The sequence below is a fragment of the Macrosteles quadrilineatus genome, unplaced genomic scaffold (assembly GCF_028750875.1).
Source record: "Macrosteles quadrilineatus isolate MER2022 unplaced genomic scaffold, UCM_ALF_1.0 Scaffold_5__1_contigs__length_97177068, whole genome shotgun sequence".
NCBI classification, from domain to species: domain Eukaryota; kingdom Metazoa; phylum Arthropoda; class Insecta; order Hemiptera; family Cicadellidae; genus Macrosteles; species Macrosteles quadrilineatus.
The window spans coordinates 28,491,433-28,516,008 of NW_026542598.1; the positions used below are offsets into that span (position 1 = coordinate 28,491,433).

General features: G+C 35.7%; 1 protein-coding gene across 2 annotated transcripts; it reads left to right on the forward strand.

Annotated features, from left to right (window-relative positions):
- The first annotated feature begins 688 nt into the window (after positions 1-688).
- Positions 689-24,401, forward strand: LOC128995894 (protein regulator of cytokinesis 1-like). Of its 2 annotated transcripts, none has more exons than XM_054420929.1 (14): positions 689-862; positions 2,801-2,948; positions 4,841-4,939; positions 5,295-5,438; positions 6,553-6,705; positions 7,802-7,951; positions 8,499-8,663; positions 9,670-9,767; positions 10,603-10,728; positions 11,230-11,377; positions 17,802-17,960; positions 19,146-19,319; positions 20,243-20,365; positions 23,929-24,401. In XM_054420929.1, exons 1-14 carry the CDS (start codon positions 834-836, stop codon positions 24,214-24,216), a joined length of 2,004 nt encoding a protein of 667 aa, XP_054276904.1. In that variant the 5' UTR covers positions 689-833; the 3' UTR covers positions 24,217-24,401. The 2 variants fall into 2 exon arrangements, with proteins under 2 accessions (XP_054276904.1, XP_054276905.1); XM_054420930.1 differs by having other exon boundaries at positions 20,243-20,339; positions 23,929-24,071.
- Positions 24,402-24,576: the final 175 nt, after the last annotated feature.

Consider the following 24,576-nt stretch of genomic DNA (forward strand, 5'->3'; position numbering starts at 1 on the left):
TGTTTTCAGTTCTATATGTTTTATTTTCAATCTTTCAGTACATTTATGTTCATAAATTTTAATTTTAATGAATAATACGCGAAATAATGAGCTGGTGTCACCTGTCTGCCATGTTATCTTATGGGACTTCTGGCTCTAGACAACACCACTTGCGACGTTGCCAATCCTACTAGGCCGCGGCCTGTAGTTAAAGATGGCCGTGACTGTGATATGCAACAAAGTAACGGTTATTTTAAATAATAATAAAAAAAAATATTTTTGAAAATTTGCAAATGCTCATTGTTTAAAGTTTTTAAATAGCAACATATCAGAAAGATATTTTTAAATAGCCAAGTGGCACATCATTTTATAGTCTTTTTAAATCTTAATAACTTTGTAATTTACACTTACTTCGTATCTTTTTTTAGTTTTTGTTTAAATAACAAAACCCCTAATTATCCTATATCAAATGCATGTCATTTATTTGGGTTTGACGTTTAACACTAAATTAAATGGAGCCTTCAGTGTTAAACAAATAACATGTTCATAGAAAATCACATATCATACAAACACTGCAGCTTCATAGATAAACATATAACAGTGCAAATGTTATCTTAGAAAAAAGAGTAGGAGCCAAACCATCCAATGAGAACGAGGAACGAGCCATTTCATTTAGTTTTAAAACCTGACAAACCGTCAACACCCGCCGAACCGATTGAACCGAATGGCGAATACCGTTAAAGTTGAAGTTGAAAGATTTGTTTGAATGTGTTTTGTGCGGAAGTTTATTCCTACTGAACTCAGTAAATAAATAGGTTTAAAACCTAAAGTTATAACTAAAGTGAAACAGAAACATGGGTGATTACTGCAAATCGCCGAACCCGTAAGTTTTCTTTGTTTATTTCATCACCTTAAAAACGTTGACGAATTTATTGGAGGGAACAGAATGATGGTGTGAGTTCCCAACTCTGAATTACCAAACTTATTTATCACTATAATAAAAACATGTACATGGAAAGCCAATAGCCTATAATAGGCCAAGGCTATTTAAATTGCTGACAACCTTGATTTCAATTAAGGTAGTTGTTAGCTTGAGACACATTAATGGACTGGGCTGGGCTCAAGATCATGTAGAAACATGTATTATCAGGTTCAAACTAAATTAGCCTAAATCATGCATAGACCTGGTTAAAACAAGTAGGCTAAGAGCAACTATAGACATCCCAAGAACAAAACAACCTGCACAGAAACGAAAAGATCACGTGGTTCACGCCGGTAGATGTGGCGTACCATTCAAACCTGCGCGGCTCGAAATGGCCCAGGGTTCTTTTGTTTCTGGTATTACTATAATTAAAAGGCCCATGTCTGGTTTGGATTGGCTAGGCCTTGATTCCCACATAGAACTTGTGATATTTTTAAAGCTAGGCCTACCATTATCAGTAATCAAGCTATTAAACAGCTTAAATATCAATATTGTATATAGATTTTTATTTGGTTTGATAGGCCATATTGTTTTTTTTTACAACATTTGCCTCTTAGCACAAGTTAGGCCTAGGTCAGGTTAACTTAGTTAGGATCAGTGGGGAGTCCGAGGTCCTATCTTTAGTAATGTTAACTAAATGTCACTTTTCTCAGGAGTTAGAACAGGTAGGATAGTGAAACTTGGTACACTTTTATATTAAATAATTAACTAGTCACAGACACAAGATTTTTCATTTAAAATTAAAAATATAACTATTTTATGGGTTTTTATAGATTAAAAAAAAAATTGTTTCAAAAATAAAATTTATAATTTTTTTTACATGCTTCTACTAAAGATATGATGAATTCCTTATGTCTGTGTTTAGAATAAGTCACAAGACTACATGGTAAAAATTTCACAGCTGTATGTATTACCAGTCCTGAAAAAAATGACAAGTTTAAAAAAGTAAAGTTGCGGAAATCGGCAAGAAAAGCCTCCAAGGGTCTGCTAGTTTTACCTTTAAAACGTCACTAATGTTATGGAAAATATATTTTTTTATACATTTCTAGGTTAGTAGGCTAATAAAAAGTGTAAGTATAACTTACCATTTTTAAGAAGAAGGGTACACTTCCATATCTGTTGGCACAAACAACTGAACGAAAATATCGATCGATATATCGATTATTTGATATATCGTTTGGTTAGTTAGGTAAGGTTAACCTAACTAACCAAACGATATATAAAATTAAACAATCGAATAATCAATATTACTCATTCGGTTGTTTGTGCCAACAGATATGGAAGTGTACCCAAATTCTGTGCTAACTTATAAAAAGAACATAAAAAGTAAAAATTGAAAAAAATTAAAAAATTTCGACTTTGACTCCCCTTAACTTAGGGCTGCACTTTACTTTAGGTCCTACACTCATTCGAATGAAAATATCGATAATTTGATTGTTTCATTTGATATATTGTTTGGTTGGTTACCGGTAGGTTTGGTTAACCAACCAAACGATATATCGAATGAAACAATCGATATATCGATCGATATTTTCATTCGAATGAGTGTAGGACCTAAAGTAAAGTGCAGCCCTCAAAACATATACACTTTTTTAATATAGGCCTAAATGTTAGGCTACTGGTACCTTGTCTGTTATTATCATAAGCTAGGGTACCTATGTTAAACTAAGCCAAACTTACCTAACCCAACCGCCACAGAACAGTGTCCAAAAGATTCTTCTTAACAGGACCCTATTGCTTGAATTGTAGGTTTAACTTATGTTAAACTTATGATTGATTTTACCGTAGGCTAAACAATTCTCATAAGATGTTTTCCCATAGGTTTTTGTTTTGTTTTAGACAACAGTTTGACGAAATAAAAGAGACCATTGATGAAGTAGTACATAATTCTTTAAAAGATATTGTACAGGAGTGGGAAACTATTTATGGAACCAGCTCGAAGGGAGTTGTGAAAGAACTTACATCAGAACTTGCAAAATGTCTGGAGGTAAGTTTTAATTAAAACTCACCATAGCAAGCTGAAATTTGAGATCATTTTATTAATTTATGGCAATTAAGTTTTAAACAGGCCCACACAATCTGTGAGAATTGTTATACTTTGTAGGTTTTAATCTGTGTCATTCCAAAACAGTTTCATTCAAACATGTTTTTTTTTTCTTCAAATTAATTGTTTGATATAATAGTACATTATGTTACTAGTACTGAAAATATATGTGTTTACCGGACAAGTGCGGTCGTTCCCATGGGAGACGAAGTTGAGTGCGGGATTACCATACGAATACAACTCCGGTAAACACATTTTAGACAGTAAGTGACGTTCAATATTTTACGCCATAACTACTCTTAGCTAACTTAACAATAAAAAACCGGTACAAATTACTAGGTACCGACTACATTACGAACAATCACTACTCGAACCTCTAAGAGAGGTTATGTTTTTGTTTAAATAACCACTCATTGCCAAATATCAGCTGGTTGGTGTCTGGTAAAAACTCATTACAGTACAGTAGTATGTAATAACCCCATTTGATTAGCTGGCAGCAAACAGCTGTTTTCTGGACAAAATCCTTGCGTGGGAAGTTTGTGAAACCAGTTTAGTGTGGCGTAAAACTATACTACGATTGATTTCATAGGAATGAAAGCCAGTTAAGTGGAACAATCATGTTTCATGATTTTTAATACCCCAAAGCAATAAATGAAAAAAATGTTTATAAATATAATACAAAATACAAATGTTCCCACACTCTGCACTGCTAGCTTTTACTACTTCCTTCACAACTTCCTACGTCGTGGACTTGTTTCCCCCTTCCCATAGCATATTAGTATTTTAGATACAATTATCTAACTGCCACGCCATAAACGTTTCCCACACTTCACACTACTCGCCTTTACTACTAACTTCCTTCACCACTTCCTAAGTCGTGGACCTGTTTCTCTCCCTTCCCATAGCATTTTAGTATTTTAGGTACAAATGTCTAACTACCACGCCATAAACGTTTCCCACACTTCGCACTACTCGCCTTTACTACTTCCTTCACCACTTCCTATGTCGTGGACCTGTTTAAGTTTGCCATTTATGAGATAAATCCATGAGAATGTGATTCACCGACGAATTGTTTAAGATAAAATGTTATTGTTATAACCTTATTTAGCTAAATAAATAAATCTGTTGATGTACTTTAGAAAGTATGTTTTATCTATGACTGTACCTATTCGATCAGTGGTCGTTTCCAAATTACGACTTAAATGTAAATCTACGACTTTCTCTGTGGTATTCGATCAGTTGTCATCATGCAAATTTTGTTCCTTTGTACTGTGTTTAAGTCGTGGCTTGATTTTATTTAACATACACTATGATTCTTTGTTTATTTTACATTTACGTTGTTTTTTTGTAAAAATCATGGCATCCCATAAGACCAATGTTAAAATTTTAAAACTTTGAGTTAGCCTACCTACTTTAAAATTATATAGGCATTATAAAAAATTGAAATTGGTTACGTCTAAACCATCCAAACATTTGACAAAACAAACTTTGGTAAGTTTGGCTAAAATATGTTCAGCCGTTATTGAGATTAAGTGTTATAAATATTGCATTGAAGTTGATCCCAAAGAGCTTCGCTTAGTTCCACCATAGACAAAAAGGATTAGATATAGACCGTCAGCTGTGCTGCAGTTACCATAGGTCCAGGCGCACACCGCTGCTAGCGCTGTGTAGTTACGGCCTACGCGCCACGTAACTACACGGGCGCTCTCAGCGGTGTGTGCCAGAACCTATGGTAACCACTGCACGGCTGACAGTCTATATTTAATTCTTTTTGTCTATGGTTCCGTTTAATTAAGAGTTAGCTCATTCAACCATATGTTTTCAATTGGTTTTAGGACTTCTGGAAACAACAGTCTTTGAAGCTAAGCGATATAAGAAATGAATGTCTCAAGAATATTGAGGTCGTTGGGCAAGAAGCTGTTCGCCTGGAGAGAGTAAGTTTAAGTAACTTAACCACAAACTTTTTAGATTGAATTTGTTTCCTTTAACTCCTGATTAGCTAAGTGTACTTTTTCATGTCTTTGTAAATTATATTTGGAGATTGTAATACTTTGCAATGTTGCAATGAATTTAACACCATTTTTATGCTAGTTAGCACATAACATGATATGATAAAAACAGGTGGATGGAATGTCTAGAGTTGCAATGGTTCTATTTCAATATCTGCGAGTCCATATAGATGAGATATCCAATCCATATAGGTGAGATATACCTCTTATCCAAAGCCAATGGTATCTAATATTCAATGACTGCAAATGTCTTGTATTAACGTGGAGTTGTGCATCGTAGGTCCTGGGGCTGGAGCAGCGAGTATGCAGAGTGTCCAACAACATACCTCTGGTGCAGATGGAGGAGCAGCTTCAGTCTCTCCTTGACTCCTACCAGGAGCTGAAGAAGGAAACGCTCAAAGAGTATTTTCAACTTCAGACCAAGGTAAGTGCTCGTTCTTCAGCAAATGTGGCAAGTTGGTAGCACAGCAAATGCAGCAGGATGTCCTGGCTTCCACCACTAAATTCTATTAGTTTCACTCAAGCACTGTACTGGATTATCCCTTGTTTTGCTGGATACGTTCTACACACATGCTTGAGGGTTGTATGGACAAGCATTACAGGCTTAAAAGAGGCCACTAACTTTTTTGATAATGCGTGTTCATGAAATGATTGTGCAGTAGAGTCTAGATTAGCTGATCTAGCTATCCAACCTTCCGTTATCTGATCCTCCTTGTGATCGAGCACTAAGAGGTACATTGTGACAACCTGAAGTATATAGGTAGCTAAAATTAGGTGGGCGCTTCTGAGGGATAGCCAGTCATGGACTAAGATAAGTGGCTGTTTCCGCAAGTTTGGAAGGAAGACACATTTTCCTGAACACTGATTGTTTACTTCAGCTCAGCACTCTCTGTGCTACATCATCTGTTTCTGTTTTATATTCTCTCTCAATATGTCTACCGTTAAAAGTGTTTCTTGCAATATTGGTTCAACACTTCACAGGACAAGCATAAAATAAGTTATTCTTGCCTATTATAATGGAATGGTCTGATTTTGTAGTATGATTTTATTATGTAAATTCTGATTTGTATCAATTTGATGTGTGTTCTAAATTATATTACCGTAACCCATTAACCGTGCAAAAATGTGAATTGTCTTATTTATTTCCATTTGAATTCTATAGCCTAGTAGTCCCACACGAACCGCACAGGTTGTATAATGAGTCAAGTCTAACTTCAAAATAAGAATCGACTACCCCCTGCATAAGAATCTCATTTTCCTGTTGATAAATATGTAAGTTTAATCAAACTGACAATTTCATTGAAAAAATATAAAACAAAAATAGTACCCCGTTTTATCTGTTGTACAAAAATGTGCATAACTCTTGTCTTACACACTCCATTAATATTAGCACAACTGAGATCTGTAGCCAATGTTTCTTGGAATAAACTGTTCTCATTCATTCATCTTAGGCATCTTAACTTGATTGTACTTTTGAGTAAAAGACTTAATTAGGCTACTTAATAATTTTTAATCCTTAAAATGGTGCTATGTTTCAGGAAGCCGAGCTGTGTGCGATTTTGGACATGGAAACACCAAAGTCCAAGGTGGAACTACCTCATAGTGGAAGCCCTCAAATGGGCCACTATGTTCCCACTGCGAGTGATATGACAGAGTTCAAAAAGAGGATTCAAGACTTGGAACAGCTAAAGGTAAGTTGTATTATCATTTTAAAAGGATTTTTTTGAAAAGTAATAGAGTTTTAACTAGGGATGGACGAGATTGGATTTTTAGTTCGAGACGAGACGAGACGAGATTTTTTATTTCTCATAAAATTTCGAGACGAGATCGAGACGAGATTTCTCTTCTCATACACAACGGGAAATGCACGTTCGAAATTTTTACCTGATTTTGTAACATTGTTAGATGACTGTTTAAATACTAAAATAATGATAATAGGCAAGAATATTTACAATCTTTCATTAAATAACATCAGCATAACATTTTTTTATTAATCACGCCTAACTTATTAAAAATGCCTACGATTAGGAAACATGGTGATATCAGTTAGGATAGAGTTAAACTTATCCTAAAATAAAATAAATCATAAAATAAAAGCAATATTAATTTTTATAAAATAGTTACTTGTTTTGACTTTTTTTTATAGTAATAAAACATTCCTCACACTGCTTACACTTAACAAAACTTCTCAAATGTTATTAAAGTAATATTATTAAAATAATTAAAGTAATATTTACATTAAAAGAATTAAAGTAATATTTACATTAAAAGAATTAAAGTAATATTTACATTAAAAGAATTAATTAAATAAGAACGCCTTCGAAAAGGAAACGCAACTACAACACGCTCCTGTATTGCGGGTATTGCATTGACTTTCTGCAGGCGTTTTTAATTTTTTTTTTTATTCTCGGCTCGATAAAAATCTCGGCCAAAAAGTAATCTCGTCTCGTGTAACGAGATTGAAAATTTCCCGAAATTTCGAGACTTGACCATCCCTAGTTTTACCAGAGAGAATTAAAGTCCAAAGACTGATAGAAACACACTAAAAGAAAACATAAAACTGATATTTCGTCCTAGGACGCTAGGCACGAGCTCGGGGTTGTTTTCACATTATTTCAGGCTAGACCTAAGGGTTGCGGCATTATCACTTGGATAAAATCCATTGGTGATGTATTTGAACCCGCAAACTCAAATACCGAAGTCCCGTGCTAGACCAGCGTAGGTTGAAGAGATTTCACTCAGCGACCATTCTTCTACCTGCATTTGTATATACTGCTTTTGTTACAGGAACAACTTGAATATGACTTTGAGGAAGCAAAAGCTGAACTCCGTGAGGTCATGGAAGAATGTAACTTTGCTCCATTCAATCAAAGGGAGCTATTTGCATTTGGTCAAGCTCAGCTTGCTATGACAACCCAAAATTTGAAGATATTGCAGGTAATTTGGGTGTACAACTCTAAGAATAGAATATCAGTTTTGATGTTTGTTTGTTTTCACATCCAGTGCCTTTGAATCTGAAATCTGTCATCACTGGCTGATTGGTAGTAAGAATATATTTAGAAAATCCTAGGAGCCGTAAAATTTTAATTTCTGTGGATCCTAACATCTAGTAGTGTCTGTAAGAATACAAATTTATTATGTGTCTCCGTGTGTTTTGATGTTAGAGTAATTTCAGACAATATTATGCAATACTATCCAAAGTTTAAACCTAATTTAGATGATCTTTTCTAAGGATTCATATTGGCTTGATTGAGACTTGGATTGATTCACCAAGACATACAGTTGTGATGAACTTAAATGGCAATTAGACTATAGTAATATTTCGAGGATTTACATTTAACATACACAATGTCATTCACTTATAAAATGTGCTACGCATCCTTAAGTCCCTTTTCATGCCAAAAGCAAGTGTAACATAAATTAAAAAAAAAATTACTCCGCATGTCTGTGTTTCTATTTATATCTTGTAATGTCTGATTTTCAGAAATCTGTAGCAACGTATAGAAAGAAGAAGGATGATTTAATGGCAGAATCACAACGTCTTAGAGATCAAATCGACATTCTCTCTAAGAAGATGTTTAAAGACCACAGTGAAATAAGGGAATTCCTTTCTGAAAATAGTGGATTCACAGAAGCAGTGATTAATAGAGTATGTATGGTTGTTTTGTTACTTAGTAGACACATCATTGTCTTTTTTTAGAAAAATAAAAATATCAGTACAGTCCCACGAACTCAGTAGCTGATAATCAAACAGTCGAGATTTCTTGGTGATCCCATAAAATGTTAGCACATTTCCCTACGCCAGTGTTATTTACATCTCTGGGAGCGACTGTGTTGGCTAACTAAAGAATTTTGGAAAGCTCAATAATCAAACAGTAAATCGTCACTGTCATCTGGGCCTGACGATACTGAACATTACAGGATTTATGTCACTCATTCCTGATGACCAGAGCGAGCGACAGTCAGCATCATAACTTGCATTTTTGGTAAAATAAAAGTCAGGTACCTATATTATTGGAAAATTAAAGTTGATGTATTTCAATTATTTGTTGATTTTTTATTCAGTATCTGATGATGAAAAAGAAAAATTTACAATATCAAGTCTCAGTTTTTATTTTTGGTCCTTTTTCTCAGTAATACGGCATTCCTCAAACTCTGCAATCCTCAAATCTATATTAAAGCGGGTTTCTGGGACTATTCTGTAGATTGGAATTCAAACTATATATGCATTACCATTACCAATTTACTTTTCTTAAACGTAAACAAGATTTATGGATACTTTATTAATGCTAGTACCTACTTTAGTAACGTGTGACGTGTGTTTGGGACGAGCCCTCTGCACTCTAAAATGAAAATAAACATTACAAATTTTGGGCCTCATGGACTTTTCTTGCAGTTAATATCTTTCTTTTTACTTTGGCTTTCCTAAGTTAAGAGATTTTACTGTAACGGTCCTACACTGTCTTTAGCTCAACACACAGATTGGTATGGTGACATTCAGTGGAGGTTAAAAGAAAGTGAAAAAACAAAAATGAAAGCTGACACAATCATGAATCATCTACACCATGTGAATGTAGTAGTAGGCTTTATTCGGTGTTAAATGTATTATTTATATTCATTAAAGTAATGTAATGTAATTGACTGTTTGGTCGCAGCTGAAGGAGAAGTTGAAATCACTGAAGGATGAAAGGAAGAGCAACTTGAAGGAATTGATCGCCAACAGCCGGACAATGCTTACTGAACTGTGGAAAAAGTGAGTTTATATTGAAGCTGATGCAAAAACCAGCTTCCAGCTTATACTACCATTGATTGTAGAACTTTAAGTATTTACATCGTTTACCATAAAATAAACACAGAGCATAATTAGGTTTTACGAGTAACGATTACAATCAGATGTAGGATAGACCTTGTGTAAAATAAAATCATTTAAAAATTAACTTAAGGTCGACATTTTTTTTTTTTTTTTGTAAAATGGCTTTGGTCCAAGGTTTTTAGGACTTGAAATGGTTAGGTTTTCATTTTTTATTTTAAGAGGTTGGCAGCCTCAATTACCTTGCATTCAAAAACTCTACTACTGAAGCTCCAAGAAATCTGTTTTTATTTGTGTGTTTTCATCAAATTTTGTCAGGGAAGTAAGCCTGTTAACCCTGTCAATTACAAAATCCTTGGTATGAACAAAGCTAATGAAAGGTCAGGGCTGCTTTAGTTAATGTACTTCGAGGCACAAGAGGTTTTAGGTTTGTTAGGGGCCAAAGAAAGAGATAAATTACCCTGCAAGGTAGGAAGAAAGGTTCAATTATCTATCGGACCCATAGCGCATCACAAGCAAACCACAGACCTGTGAAAGGTTGTATTGTTCATTTTCAAAACCCACATCGCAGAACTGTGAAAGCTTGGGTGATGTAAGTTCAATTATATCAATTTAAGACTACAAAGACAGTTAGTCAAAGAACTTGAAAAAATTGGTTGCATCAGATAAATTACTACCACAACTCAAAATACAATAGGCTACTTTTTACTAACACAAGTGTTTTACTTTCAAAATGATTAGTTGGAACAACTAATTGAACGTAATCTAACTATTCTAGGTGTTGCTACTCTGAAGAACAGATAGATGAGTTTAAGCCGTTCCACGCCACCAGACTGTCCGAAGAAGTCCTTGAGATACATGAGCTGGAGATTGAAAAGCTGGAAAACTATTACGAAAACTGCAAGTAAGTTTTTCAATTTGAACACTTTTTATTCGCTTGTTCTCGATTTAAGATGAGAATAAATATTTTGTCTTTTTTACAGATTTAGAGTTTTTTTGGTAAAGTTATATTAAAATAAATTACAGTAGTATAGCCAGGCCTACATCAAGGTCCAATTTTTAAATGTATACAGAATGTATCTTACAGACAAATTTTATTTAATAAAATGCATAATAAAATATTTTCTTAGGTAATGGTAGTACTCATAAGTCATAACTATTGGTCCAACCGCGTGCTTGTCTACAAGTAAATGATAGCAAAAATGTAAGATTGACCTATTTTTAAAACTCAGTAATTTATTTTTGGAAAATCTTAACCGGTCATAATGTTTTGTATTACAGCAGTAAATTATTCAAATTTACTCCACTGGTTAGGGTACTTACAAAATTAATTTTGTAGAAATTTTACAAACTTATTCGTAAAATATTTTGGGAACGGTCAAATAATTAAATATTTGATTTATAGGCGGATATTTGAGTTGGCAGAAGAGCATAGAGAACTTTGGGATCTGTTGTTGCATCTAGAAGAGCAAGCCAACAACAAAGATCGTCTCTTCAATAACCGCGGGGGCTGCCTTCTAAAAGAAGAAAAAGAAAGAAAGCTGCTTCAAAAGGTATGTTATAAAAATGTATTCATAGTAAATCTCTCTGATATTAGACTACTTTCCTACTAACTAACTATTGTAACTATGAACTGTTGTACCTATTGGCAACTTACCTATTAGAAGTCCTGGATAATCTGTTACCACTTCTTGTAAGCTGGAGTTTCAACTAATCTCAAAAGCACCAATTGACAACATTACTGACCAAGAGTGTTAATTATACATGGGCTGTAAATTAATACCTCTAAGTTCTCTGTACACAAGTGAGCTAGTTTGATTCATACACCAGTACTGTTTTCTTTACTTCATCCACCACTACTACCCAGGGTGCTCACACAACGGGAACTCTGGAATGATAAAAAGTCAGTTCTGTGGACACCCTGTAGCCGGTTCCCACATCTATGTGGCAGTTAGTCTCGTCTTCGTAGCCAAAAACTAGGGGTCTGCGGGTCCCCGATTTTTTCGGGTCGGGTCGGGCCAGCGGAAGGCCCGAGAGACCGGGTCGGGTCAGAGATTTGTTCGGGCCAAGATCGGGTCGGGCCAAAAAAAATTATTATTAGGCCATTTTTAAAGTTATAATAAGTAATTTTCAAAGAAACACTCTTATATACATTATTACAGAGGAATTAAAATGTTAAAATTAGAATTAAATATTAAGTTTGCTCACGTTTAAGAACAAAGACACAACAGAGAAATTACTGCCTTACTGTCACTAGCCAGAGCCAGTCGTCTACTGACAAAACAAAAGCCGTGACGCAACAGTGCAAAGAAAACGAAGTCAAAAGAAAGACTATTTATCCAGAGGTACCAGTTTAATTACTTATTGTTTATTCCATACCTAGTTTAAATTAAATTTTAGTATTTTATTTACATAATAAATTATAAACAAAAGAAATCTGATATAGTGTACAGATCTGTATCTTGTTCTTTTATTTTCCTATTGTCCTTTTTGTCATTCAGTAACAAAACAAAACAACACTTCTGATCGTCTGGTTCGGCATTGTTTGGTCACCATTTAATTTTTTTTTTTAAGTATCAAGTACCGTATCAACAAGTCTACAAAGAGGTTAGGCCTAAATATTTTATAATTTTATGAAAGTTTTCATCAGTAAAATTATTTTTTTCTTAAGTTAGATTGAGTTTCAAAAAATATATTTCTTAGATCCAATACAATATTTACAAGACACAAACTACCATGAATTAATTTCTTTGGAAATTATCTGTAACAGTTTTATATTTTTGAATAAAGAAAATATATCTTTTAGCGAATTTCCCTATAGGGAAGTAGCTATTACCGTAGGTGGCACGGTAAGACCTAGACCCGGGACCGATTTACTTTTTCATTTTGATGTCCCCAGAGGCCAAAAACACTATTCGTTCAAATTTTTATATATGTATACATGGTGTCTACTCTCCGGGAAATTCGGGAAAACCGGGAAACCTCCGGGAATTTTATCTTACCTTGAAATGTCCTGGAAAACTCCAGGAATCCACCCAAACCTCCGGGAATCCGGAGCCCAGTCATCGGAATCGTCGCCTAACCGAAACACTACCGCTTTTGTTGCCACGATCGCGGGAAACGATTATCGGTGTTGCCGAAACCGCAAGATATGCTCACGGGTATTGCCGCGATCGCGAGTGACGATTATCGGTGTCGCTGAAACCACGAGATATGCCTACGGGTGTTGCCGCGATCGCGGAACACGATTGTCGATGTTGCTAAAACCGCAAGATATGCTCACGGGTATTGCCGCGATTGCGGGAGACGATTATCGGTGTCGCCGAAACCACGTGAGATGCCAACGGGTGTTGCCGCGATCGCGGGAAACGATTATCGGTGTTGCTAAAACCGCAAGATATGCTCACGGGTATTGCCGCGATCGCCAGAGACGATTATCGGTGTCGCCGAAACCACGTGAGATGCCTACGGGTATTGCCGCGATCGCGAGAGACGATTATCGGTGTCGCCGAAACCACGTGAGATGCCTACGGGCGTTGCCGCGATATGCGCACAGGTATTGCCGCGATCGCGGGAGACGATTATCGGTGTTGCTAAAGCCGCAAGATATGCTCACGGGTATTGCCGCGATCGCGGGAGACGATTATCGGTGTTGCCGAAACCGCAAGATATGCTCACGGGTATTGCCGCGATCGCGAGAGACGATTATCGGTGTCGCCGAAACCACGTGAGATGCCTACGGGCGTTGCCGCGATCGCGGGAAACGATCATCGGTGTTGCTAAAACCGCAAGATATGCGCACGGGTATTGCCGCGATCGCGGGAGACGATTATCGGTGTTGCTAAAGCCGCAAGATATGCTCACGGGTATTGCCGCGATCGCGGGAGACGATTATCGGTGTTGCCGAAACCGCAAGATATGCTCACGAGTATTGCCGCAATCGCGAGAGACGCGTGAGATGCCTACGGGTGTTGCCGCGATCGCGGGAAACGATTATCGGTGTTGCTAAAACCGCAAGATATGCTCAACACGGGTATTGCCGCGATCGCGAGAGACGATTATCGGTGTCGCCGAAACCACGAGATATGCCCACGGGTGTTGCCGCGATCACGGGAGACGATTATCGGTGTCGCCGAACCCGCGAGATTTCCTCACGGCTATTGCCGCGATCGCGGTAGGCGATTATCGGTGTTGCCGAAACCGCAAGATATGCCTACGGGAATTGCCGCGATCGCGAGAGACGGTTATCGGTGTCGCCCAAACCGCAAAATATGAATACGGGTCGTTGACGGTGTGACGTTTTGTCGCTGATGTTGAAGATACTGCAAGATATGCTCACTGATATTCCCACAATCGCGGGAGATGATAACTGGTGTCGCCTTACCTACCAGTTATACTGTTTTATTATGTTGTATAAAATATTATTCTTTGGAAATGTTTTGTTTCAAATAATAATAATCATTATTAATAATAATAATAGCCTAATAATAATCATTTTCATTTATTAGCTGGTTGCGATTAGTTAAACGGGTTCCGATAGTAGCTCCTTAAAATTCAGGAATTTGTCTTGAATTCTCCTGGAAAACTCCTTGAATTTTTCAAACCAGGTTTAGTAGACACCATGGTATATATATATATATAGACTTATATATATATATATATACGTCCGTGAACGCGATAACTTGAGTAATTTTTGTCCGATTTTGATGAAATTTGGTTTAAAGGTGTAAAGCGGGATAAACTTGAATGAGTTCGCGAACCAGCACGATCGGACCATGGGAACGGGGCTTTATGGGGGGTTTTATGGGGTAAAAATTGGTTTTTCTCACTTTTGACCCTCAAAACACAAAATTTCCCGATTTCTCTTTAGACCTTTTTAAAGAGCTTAAAAAAACAAATAATTTAGTATGTAAAAGTATTTTTGTTTGATTATTAGTAACGGAGAAAATAAAAAAAATTGTAAATTTAAAATTCCCATGTTAATCTTATGGAGAATATTGTCAAATGTTGTAGTTTGCTTGTTTATGGATATATTTTGATCAAACTTGGCAAATTTATTTATTTTGTACTAAGCTATCAATATTTTACTCAAAAACACACTTTATTAGTTTCCTTGTAGCAGCAAACCTAGGTACTCGTTAAACCTAATGTTATTAAAATATATTTAACTGAAAATCAATTCAGACAAATGGAAATTCGCTTGGTCGGCAGGTTTGCTGCGGCGGGGGTATTTGTCTCTACTTCCTTGTTTTGTTACTTGTATTTTGTCAGCAATTGGAACAACCGGGTGGTGTAATAGGGGCGGGGGAGGGGGAGGGTCTATGACCTTGAGTGTCCCCGGGCCTGGCTCGGGCTGTGTAAGATGGGAGGGGAGGGGAGGGGGAGGGTCTGTAACCTTGAGTGTCCCCGGGCCCGGCTGTGAGAGTGATTCATGGTTTTTTGTTTACATTCTACTACCCTTCCTTCCGAGAAAAAGACCCTACAGTTTCAAAAAACATTGACTTACAGTATAAAAACATTGACTTACAGTATAAAAACATTGAGTTGTGTTGCTAATTAGGGCACTATAATGTCTCTGCTGTCTGCTTATGTTGCCAAATTAGCATTTAACTTTCTTTTCTCTTGATTTAATATAATTTTCTATATATTAAGAGTTCCTTTTCGGGTACCTAATAATTGTGATATTGTTTGACTTGAGTTTATGGATTTTTAATTCTTTTAATTTATTAGCTAAAATCAGTTGTTTTAGGATTTTAATCTCTTGCAATACCTATAACTGTGCCTATAACTGTGTATCTATAACTGTGTATGACATGATATGCAATTTTTACAGTCTTTACTATAACACTATAACTATACCATAAACAATGTATGTGTGTTATTTATTGTTTTAGAGTTTTATAGTAAATTAGTTTACACAATATCTTTTCTTCAATGAGTTCTCCACTTGTCATGTTGCTTAGTAGGCCCTATAAAAAATAATTCCTTTGTAAAGCTGTAGGCCTACTAATGCCAATAATAGATAATTCTTTATTTATGATGATGTAACTAATAATGCTATTGTAAGTGTGAGGTTTTTGTACTTAGGAGGTTAGGAGGCAGGGAATGAATGATTCATATTGCATGGTGGAAACATAGAATTTTTATTTTCTTCTTGCTTGCAGTCTTGAAGCCAGTCCACAGGCCCTAAACTTGTGATAAGGTTAATTGATTTATTTTTATTTTCTTCTTGCTTGCAGTCTTGAAGCCAGTCCACAGGCCCTAAACTTGTGATAAGGTTAATTGATTTGTTTATGATCCATTTATATTAAGTTCCATTACAAACTTTTTGTAATATTGCTGTTTAGATATTTCAACAGTTATGAAAATGGGAAAGAATGGCTTGATAAAAAAAATTATTTTCTTCTTTCTTGCAGTTGAGGCAACTCCTAAGCTGTAAATAAGTTATGAACATTAAATAATATACATAAATACAATCTTTTTCCATATGTTATTTTCAAGTAATATTATAAACACAGATAGGAGTTAAAAAAAGAAAAAAAAATCCGGTAATTAATAATTTTTGGCCCGACCCGATTTTGGCCCGAAACCCGAGGACCAAAATTATCGGCCCGACCCGACCCGACCCGAACCAAAAAAGTCTGACCCGCAGACCCCTACCAAAAACTATGTGGAAAATCAACCTTCTGTTAAAGTATTAATTGCGTCTGTGATTAGGTTTTTGTGGAAAGGAGACAATCTAATTTTTTTATTGGATATAATATAAAGATAAATATTATTTATTCAAACAATACATAGCCAGAAGTTTTTACCTACAATAATGTTGAACTACAGGGTGCGGCAAAAGTCAGCGTACCGAAATTGCAGCTAAACTATTATTGTAAGTAACTGTTGGATAAGCTGCTCAAAGTGACCATCTGCATTGTCTATACACATGTAGTACCATTTCAAGATTGATTTGCAAATTCCTTTACATAGTTGTGGTGTGAATAGAATATCAAAATGTTCCGTTATCAATTCAACTTTGAGGTTTCTCCGAAAACACGTTTGGGAGGTTGTGTTCCAGGAAACTGTTGTTCGTATGCTGCAATAACATCCGTATAATCACGATCAAATTTCCACCAATTTTTCAAAAGAAATACTCTATAGATTGTTTAAATAAATATATAGGATGGAGAGGACACAGCTAACTCACCTGATGAAAGGTTGCAGACGAGTCAAAGAACACATAAAATCAAACACATAATAATACTTGATATTTCGCCTCTTTCAGAGGCTTCTCCAGAAGTAGGCCTAGATGGTAGTTACAAGAACAACAGTCTATAAATTGTTTGTGATTTATAATTATAAACACTGATGTATGGAAGTTAATAGAACAAGCACTACACTCACCAACTTCACTTCACAGCCACAGGCGGAATATTGGCACAAAAAACCTCGATAAAGAATAAACTAAGGCAAAATAAAACATGATTTGACATTAGACTAGATAAGGAGTGAAAGTAAGAGATAAAAGTAGCGCGAGAGATAAACAATGACGCTCACCGGGTCTGCAGCGGTACGCTGGCTTTTCCCACACCCGGTATATGGTACCATTGTACCAGTGTTTTCAAACAAAGTATTTTACAAGAAAAATTGGATTTTTAAACCATGTGTGGGATTAAAATGTGATGTGGGATGAAACAGCATTTTAGGTTCTGATGCTTTATTTATTGATAATCTTAAATTCATTGCTGTCCAGATACAAACTACATACTAACCTGAAATTATTTAAAATTTTGCAAAGTACTGTAACAATGTTAAAAGAGCTATTTTACATACATCAAAGATCACACGCGATAGAATTTGATTTGTAACATTCATTCGGGACTAAGGAGATTATTCATAAAAGCAATATAAAGCAAGATTTTCTCGACCCCTGAGCGATATCCGTGTTTTGGTTGTGTGGAAACACTGTGACATATTTTAACTTTCTAGAAAGTACCTGCTGTCAAGGCCAAGCTTATGGCACGTCTTCAGTCTTACAAGGAAGAAACTGGCCGTGACTTCTTGTACTACGGTGAGCCTCTGGAGCTCACAATTGAAATGAAGGAGCTTGAAAGAGAGAGCACCAAACAAACTGAGAGAGTTCTACGGGTAAGTGAAACATGTACAGTAGACCCCCTTTTAACCGACCCTAATGGGACCGGACCTAGGTCGTATAACTCAAAAGGTTAGTTAAAACGGGCAAACCCTAAAATCATAACATAATGAAGTGCTATTCATTTGGAATTATATACTCATTATTTTGAAGTTATACTTTTATTATTTATAAAATAAACTACTCTTATCTCCTTTTTCGTATTGATAGAAAAGTCACAAATAAACACAAAACACGGTTAAGTCAAATAGGCCTACTTTCAGTGGAATATATTGTAGTACTGTACTAGGCAAGAGTCAATAAAAATTCCTATTTTAATAACATTAGTACTGTAAAGTATTAATTATTGTTGCTTTCCAAATCCATCGTAATACAGTACAGAATATTTTGTTAAAATTAAAGATACAAGCAACCATTTTGTTACAAGACAGGATGTTTATTTATAACCTCTCACTGGAGGCTCAAGGCACCAAAACTATCTTGACCTTGGAGTTGTTAACCCCCCTTCCCTGCCCTCCCAACAAGTTGCGTTGTTTGTTTACTTCAGTGATGAGATAATCAGTTCTCAAAAACGTAAGGCACTTTACGATGTTATAAATTTGCCTCACAGATATCGGTAACAAATCAGATCAGATGTGCTCGCGCTACGAAGGATGATGACAAACTGACAACATGCTATATTTTTTGTGATCAATACAAAATAACTTATTCTTACTCGTAGTCATATCCTGTGGAGATAAGCGTATGGGTCAGTTCTCATCACCCAGCGTGGGAGCGGATGAAATGCCGAGATTCCTAGAAAGAAAGCAGCGGTTAAACCAAACTGCTTTCAAAGCAAGGTCGGTTAAAACAAACTGTATTTGTTTACAATTGAAGGCCATTCATTGCTTTAACTGGCTGTATTTGATCGAAAATTGACAATGTCATGTAGGCATGTGTTTTAAATGTGTTTAAGCTTATAGAAAGCTATAATTTTACAAGTTTTTTTACAATAGTACAGTAGAACTCCAATTTTATCTGAACTTCAACTTTCCGAATCATCTCCGATTCTCCTATTCACTTACATAAACAGTTTAAAAATCTAAAACTACAGTTGTAAGAATCATTATTCAATAAGGATGTGCTACAGAATGTTTCCTCACTGTCCTATACTCACAGATATTGTTTTTGAAACTTTTCAGAAAGCAGCAAATAATGCTGACAACTTAATGAAATCTCGAGTCGGACATCAGACCATGGCGGGAGTAAAGCGACGAGCCGCGGTGACTCCACAAGACCAAACAAAAGCAAGGAGGATTGAAACTGCATCATCGTCAAAGTCAACATCTAGTGCCTCCTCATGCAAAGGAACCTTGGTTAGTTGATTGTTGTAATGTATTTTGTTCATATGTTAATTCTTATACCCTGGAACTAAAATGATAACAAAATTTATTTAAATATCTGCTTTTCATAGTCTAATAGTTGCTTAGTGCCGCAACTAGTTTTGATTTGACCCATCAAAAAGTCATCTCCAGACTTTGGAAGATGTCATAATCACTTCTTCTGTAACTTATGCCCTTGAGTGTTTACGCTCAACCTTTGGCTACAACTAGACATTTCATCTCCATGTTGAAGTTGTTGCCAGTTTTGAATCTAAATCGTTGTAGTTTATGCGAGCCACCGACAGATTGTGGTGTAAATTACTGAATACTGTCAAATACATGAACTTTATTACCAAGTCAAACTGATCAAACAACGTATTGTGAGCTACAGCAACTATTATGATCCATCAACTATGTTTATGTTAGCAACAAAAAATAAGGTAGAAAAAAGAAATTTTGACACGCACATTCTTTGACTGACTCACTCAATTGTTCTTTTTTTTATAAAAAAATTGGCAACAGCTGGTCCATATGGGATGTCTACTTGGGTTTAAAAAATGTAAAATTGTGTATACCGTTGGTATTGTAAAATGAATAAATAAATAAATAGTATCCAATAGTCAATGGTTCAACTGGCTGACAAACAATCAAGAAAAGCACAATAGTTGTAGGCCTACTTTTTCCTCTAATTATTTTAAGAATGTTGTAAGGAGTAAATGGATGACTTTCTGAAGAAGTGATTATGACATCCTCCAAAGTCTGGAGATGACTTTTTGACTGCAGAATAGAACTGAAAGAAAATCACAATTGCAATAAAATACTCCTGCGGCAGCAATTATATAACATTTTCCCAAAATCTATTGTATAAGAAATTACTATTTGATAGAATTTTAGTAACAAATTTGTTTGGTTTCTAGGTACGCAAAGAAGAGAACACAGCGGGAGTAAGAGCCTACCTCACTACTCCAACTCCGAGAAAAAACCGAATGCCAGCCGCGAGCACTCCACAAAACGGTAGTCTGTCATATGAGTCGTTTCAGGTGGGCGTGTTAACTAACAGGAGACATGTGATTGAAAAATATGAAATGGTGGAAGCTATTTGTATATTAGTGGTTCATCTTTATCAGAAGTTCCTATAGCGTCACATTTTTCTAATGTCCTATCTTTAACAGTCCTGCTCTTCTAACTATCCATTCTGGAATCTGGCATTAGGTACATAACCAAATGTACAACAACTACTTTAGATAACCTACAGGGTATCTACTTAATAGGGTTGTCAGCGACCGAGAAAATCGGGAATTATGCGTGAATTTTAACCGCCGTCAAAAACCGGGATATATGCATAAAAATGGTTTTACTCGGGGATTTTCTGTGAATTTCAACTATTATCATTATGTTAGTTTATTTATTCGTTTGGCAATCCCACAATACCCTGGTTCCAAACTCCTAAGTACTATTCCCTTGGTACATTACACATGGCAGCCAACATCTCTCAATTCTCGCATTCAGTGATACCACAGAGAGTTATATTGTTTGGTGATTCCTTCGGTTGCGTTGTAGCTTTAGTTCAATGCTCAACTATCACAATAAGTATTTTTCTGCGTTCGTGTAGCAAGCAATGGCGGAACTGTTCAGTAGAGTGTAGACACTAGACAGACGACACGACGACATGATGACAATACGATTCCCAATCGACTGTGGATTGAATTGATGTTTTAGATTTGTCTTTTAGTTTGGTTAAATTTGGGAAATACATAATTTTAATTGTAATAATTATTGGTTTTTTTACCGGTTTACACTTAATCATAAGTAACTATCGGCCAATATAACGCGAAAATCGTTATGTTCCGGAGTTCGAAACTGCTTCAGGAGGTCTAGCTCATTAGTAAGTTTATACACTGCACAATGTTAAACTCATTAATGTTAATTTTTATCATTAATTTGCAGTGTTTTTTAAGTGAATAAGAGTTAATTTGCCTTAAGGGCTAATAAACGTATGTCGGTTTTCAATTATTTACCAATATCCATTATTTTAATTTGTTTTTAAAACTTTTATTGGGCTTTTCTTATTAGTAGCCTATATTAGCCGCCGGGAATTTTGTACTTTTTAGCTGGGAAAGCCGGGAATAATGTGTGAATTTTGTTTATAGATTCTGCTGACAACCCTGCTTAACCTAGATTAAGTCATGGAGTTTGTGGTTAAACGTAAGGAAGATTCTTTGATACCGGAGGTATCACTTATTCAAATGTCGCTAGAAGAGCAGTAATAAAAGTTTTCAGAATTTTTTGTCCAATAAAATTGTACTCCTATAAATGTGCATGTTATAACATTCAGTGTGCTTTGTGTTTTGGTGCTTAAAAAGTCGGAATAATTTTGTTTAGTTTAGGGCCTTTTTGTAAAACTGGGGTGTAACTAAACTATAATTTTTACTGTACCTTCAATTGACATTGTAACATTCCTAATAGGGATGGACGAGATTGGATTTTTAGTTCGAGCCGAGACGAGACGAGATTTTTTATTTCTCATAAAATTTCGAGACGAGATTTCTCTTCTCATACACAACGGGAAATGCACGTTCAAAATTTTTACCTGATTTTGTAACATTGTTAGATGACTGTTTAAATACTAAAATAATGATAATAGGCAAGAATATTTACAATCTTTCATTAAATAACATCAGCATAACATTTTTTTATTAATCACGCCTAACTTATTAAAAATGCCTACGATTAGGAAACATGGTGATATCAGTTAGGATAGAGTTCAACTTATCCTAAAATAAAATAAATCATAAAATAAAAGCAATATTAATTTTTATAAAATAGTTACTTGTTTTGACTTTTTTTATAGTAATAAAACATTCTTCACACTGCTTACACTTAACAAAACTTCTCAAATGTTATTAAAGTAATATTATTAAAATAATGAAAGTAATATTTACATTAAAAGAATTAAAGTAATATTTACATTAAAAGAATTAATTAAATAAGAACGCCTTCGAAAAGGAAACGCAACTACAACACGCTCCTGTATTGCGGGTATTGCATTGACTTTCTGCAGGCGTTTTTAATTTTTTTTATTTTTTTTTTTTTATTCTCGTCTCGATAAAAATCTCGGCCAAAAAGTAATCTCGTCTCGTGTAACGAGATTGAAAATTTCCCGAAATTTCGAGACTTGACCATCCCTAATTCCTAATATTTTTTTTCACTGTGGATCTTGGTGTGTGTAAATAGTACCTGTGCAATATTTATCGATCAAAGTCCTGCTGCACAACTAATAAGGCCAAAGTGTGGACCACCTTGAAAGTGTTATACAAATAATAAATCGTAGAAATTAAAAGTCTGGTTTTTTTCAAAGTTTCTTCAATCTCTAGTGATTTCTTTTTCATTATGCTTAGTGGCCCAGGATCACTTATAGAATAAAATGGTTTATATTACCTGTCCGTCAGTGATCCTATTGTTGTCGTCTTATGCGACCGGTTTCCGGATTTAAATCCGATCATCAGGCTGTTAAAAATGTCATGTCACTCAAATTGAGGTCATCGGTAAACACAAAAATACACACATACAACCAACAACCTCGCAGACAGTAACCATAATTATTCCAGCCTTGACAATAACCTACTCATTTTACATAGTTACCCTAAAAAAGGACAGTTTTTAGATTGTTTAGAAGAATTCAAGATCTACCCATCAAGAATGAGCCACAACACATTTTAAATGAACAGACCTCTTTCAAGTCGAACATTATCTATGACGCAGCGATTAGAATAGGACAAAAATACTACCGGCATTCCATAAATAACGGGAGAGGAGCAAGGACACCCTCAGTCATGACCACGCAACTACCCGTGCCGCGTCGTAGTGTCCTGTACTGGCCAGTTGCAATGTTATTCCGTATTTTCGTGTTTCGTATTGTATGTGTGTTTTTTGTGTTTACCGACGACCTCAATTTGAGTGACATGACATTTTTAACAGTCTGATGATGGGATTTTAATCCTGAAACCGGTCGCACAAGACGACAACAATAGGATCACTGACGTACAGGTAATATAAACCATTTTAGTGATTTAGTGATTGTAAAACTATTTGTTGTTACATGTAAATGATTTAAAACACTTACTTACTCCCAACGCCATATATATAGATATTTCACCGCACCAATCATACCCCTCTCGATCCAAGTCTTCGTTAGTTGCTCCTGTTCTTTCTATATCAACTGTCACTTGGCTCCACCATTTTTGCCGTACACTTCCCTTGGTCATCTTCCTTCAGGGTTCCTTTTAATACTTGTTTGATATTATTGTCATATTTCTTCTCAAAACATGAAATTGTTTACCCAAAGTAAAAAAAAGCAGTTTTTTAACTTGTTCCTTCACGAACAATAGTGAATTGGTTTTCCAGCTCTGAGACAGTGATTGGCACAGATATCAGGGTTGGTCTTTGGACTAAACCAAATACAGGTTTTTAACAACCAAATTAAGTAAGCATGGTTACCTCATCCAACTATGTTTAAAGACTGTTTAGGCCTAAAATGAGTTCTATGCGTTGATTTTAGATTTGATTAAAAGTTGATCAAAGAATTGTTTTTTTTTTGTTGCAGGAGCATATTGAGAAATCTAAATATGCGGCGCACAACTCAACGAGATGTGAGCGTCAAAGAGCTTTAAGACCAAAAAATCTCAACCAGACTCGAACAGTTGTGGAAAAAACAACCCCTTTCCGAACTCCAAAAACTCCGGGAAGGACTTTCACAAAAACTCCCACGAAAACACCCTCCAAGATCCCGTTCAGGATTCCAACAGGGTCAAAAATTCCCAGTCAAGTTCCCCCGGTGAGTCCCCGAAGAAAGCCAGCTTTGTCCACAACCAAACTTCCAATCATATTTTGAAGTTTCAAAAACTTCATCTTGTCAACAAATCATGATACAAATCTAGATACAAATGCTGCTGAAATATTCAAGGTTATGTTTTTAGGAAAAAGCATTTAGCTTGGATTAAATTAAATAAATATATAGGATGGAGAGGACACAGCTAACTCACCTGATGAAAGGTTGCAGACGAGTCAAAGAACACATAAAACACACACATAATAATACTTGATATTTTGCCTCTTTCAGAGGCTTCTTCAGAAGTAGGCCTAGATGGCAGTTACAAGAACAACAGTTTTAACTGTTGTTAACAGTTGTTCTTGTAACTGCCATCTAGGCCTACTTCTGAAGAAGCCTCTGAAAGAGGCGAAATATCAAGTA

What these genes read in the sequence shown, in the direction of transcription:
- LOC128995894 (XM_054420929.1), top strand. Translation starts at nt 834, where the DNA reads ATGGGTGATTACTGCAAATCGCCGAACCC. An exon ending in AAGCTGTTCGCCTGGAGAGA is followed by an intron (nt 4,940 to 5,294) that starts GTAAGTTTAAGT and finishes TGTGCATCGTAG; the next exon opens with GTCCTGGGGCTGGAGCAGCG. An exon ending in AACTATTACGAAAACTGCAA is followed by an intron (nt 10,729 to 11,229) that starts GTAAGTTTTTCA and finishes TTTGATTTATAG; the next exon opens with GCGGATATTTGAGTTGGCAG.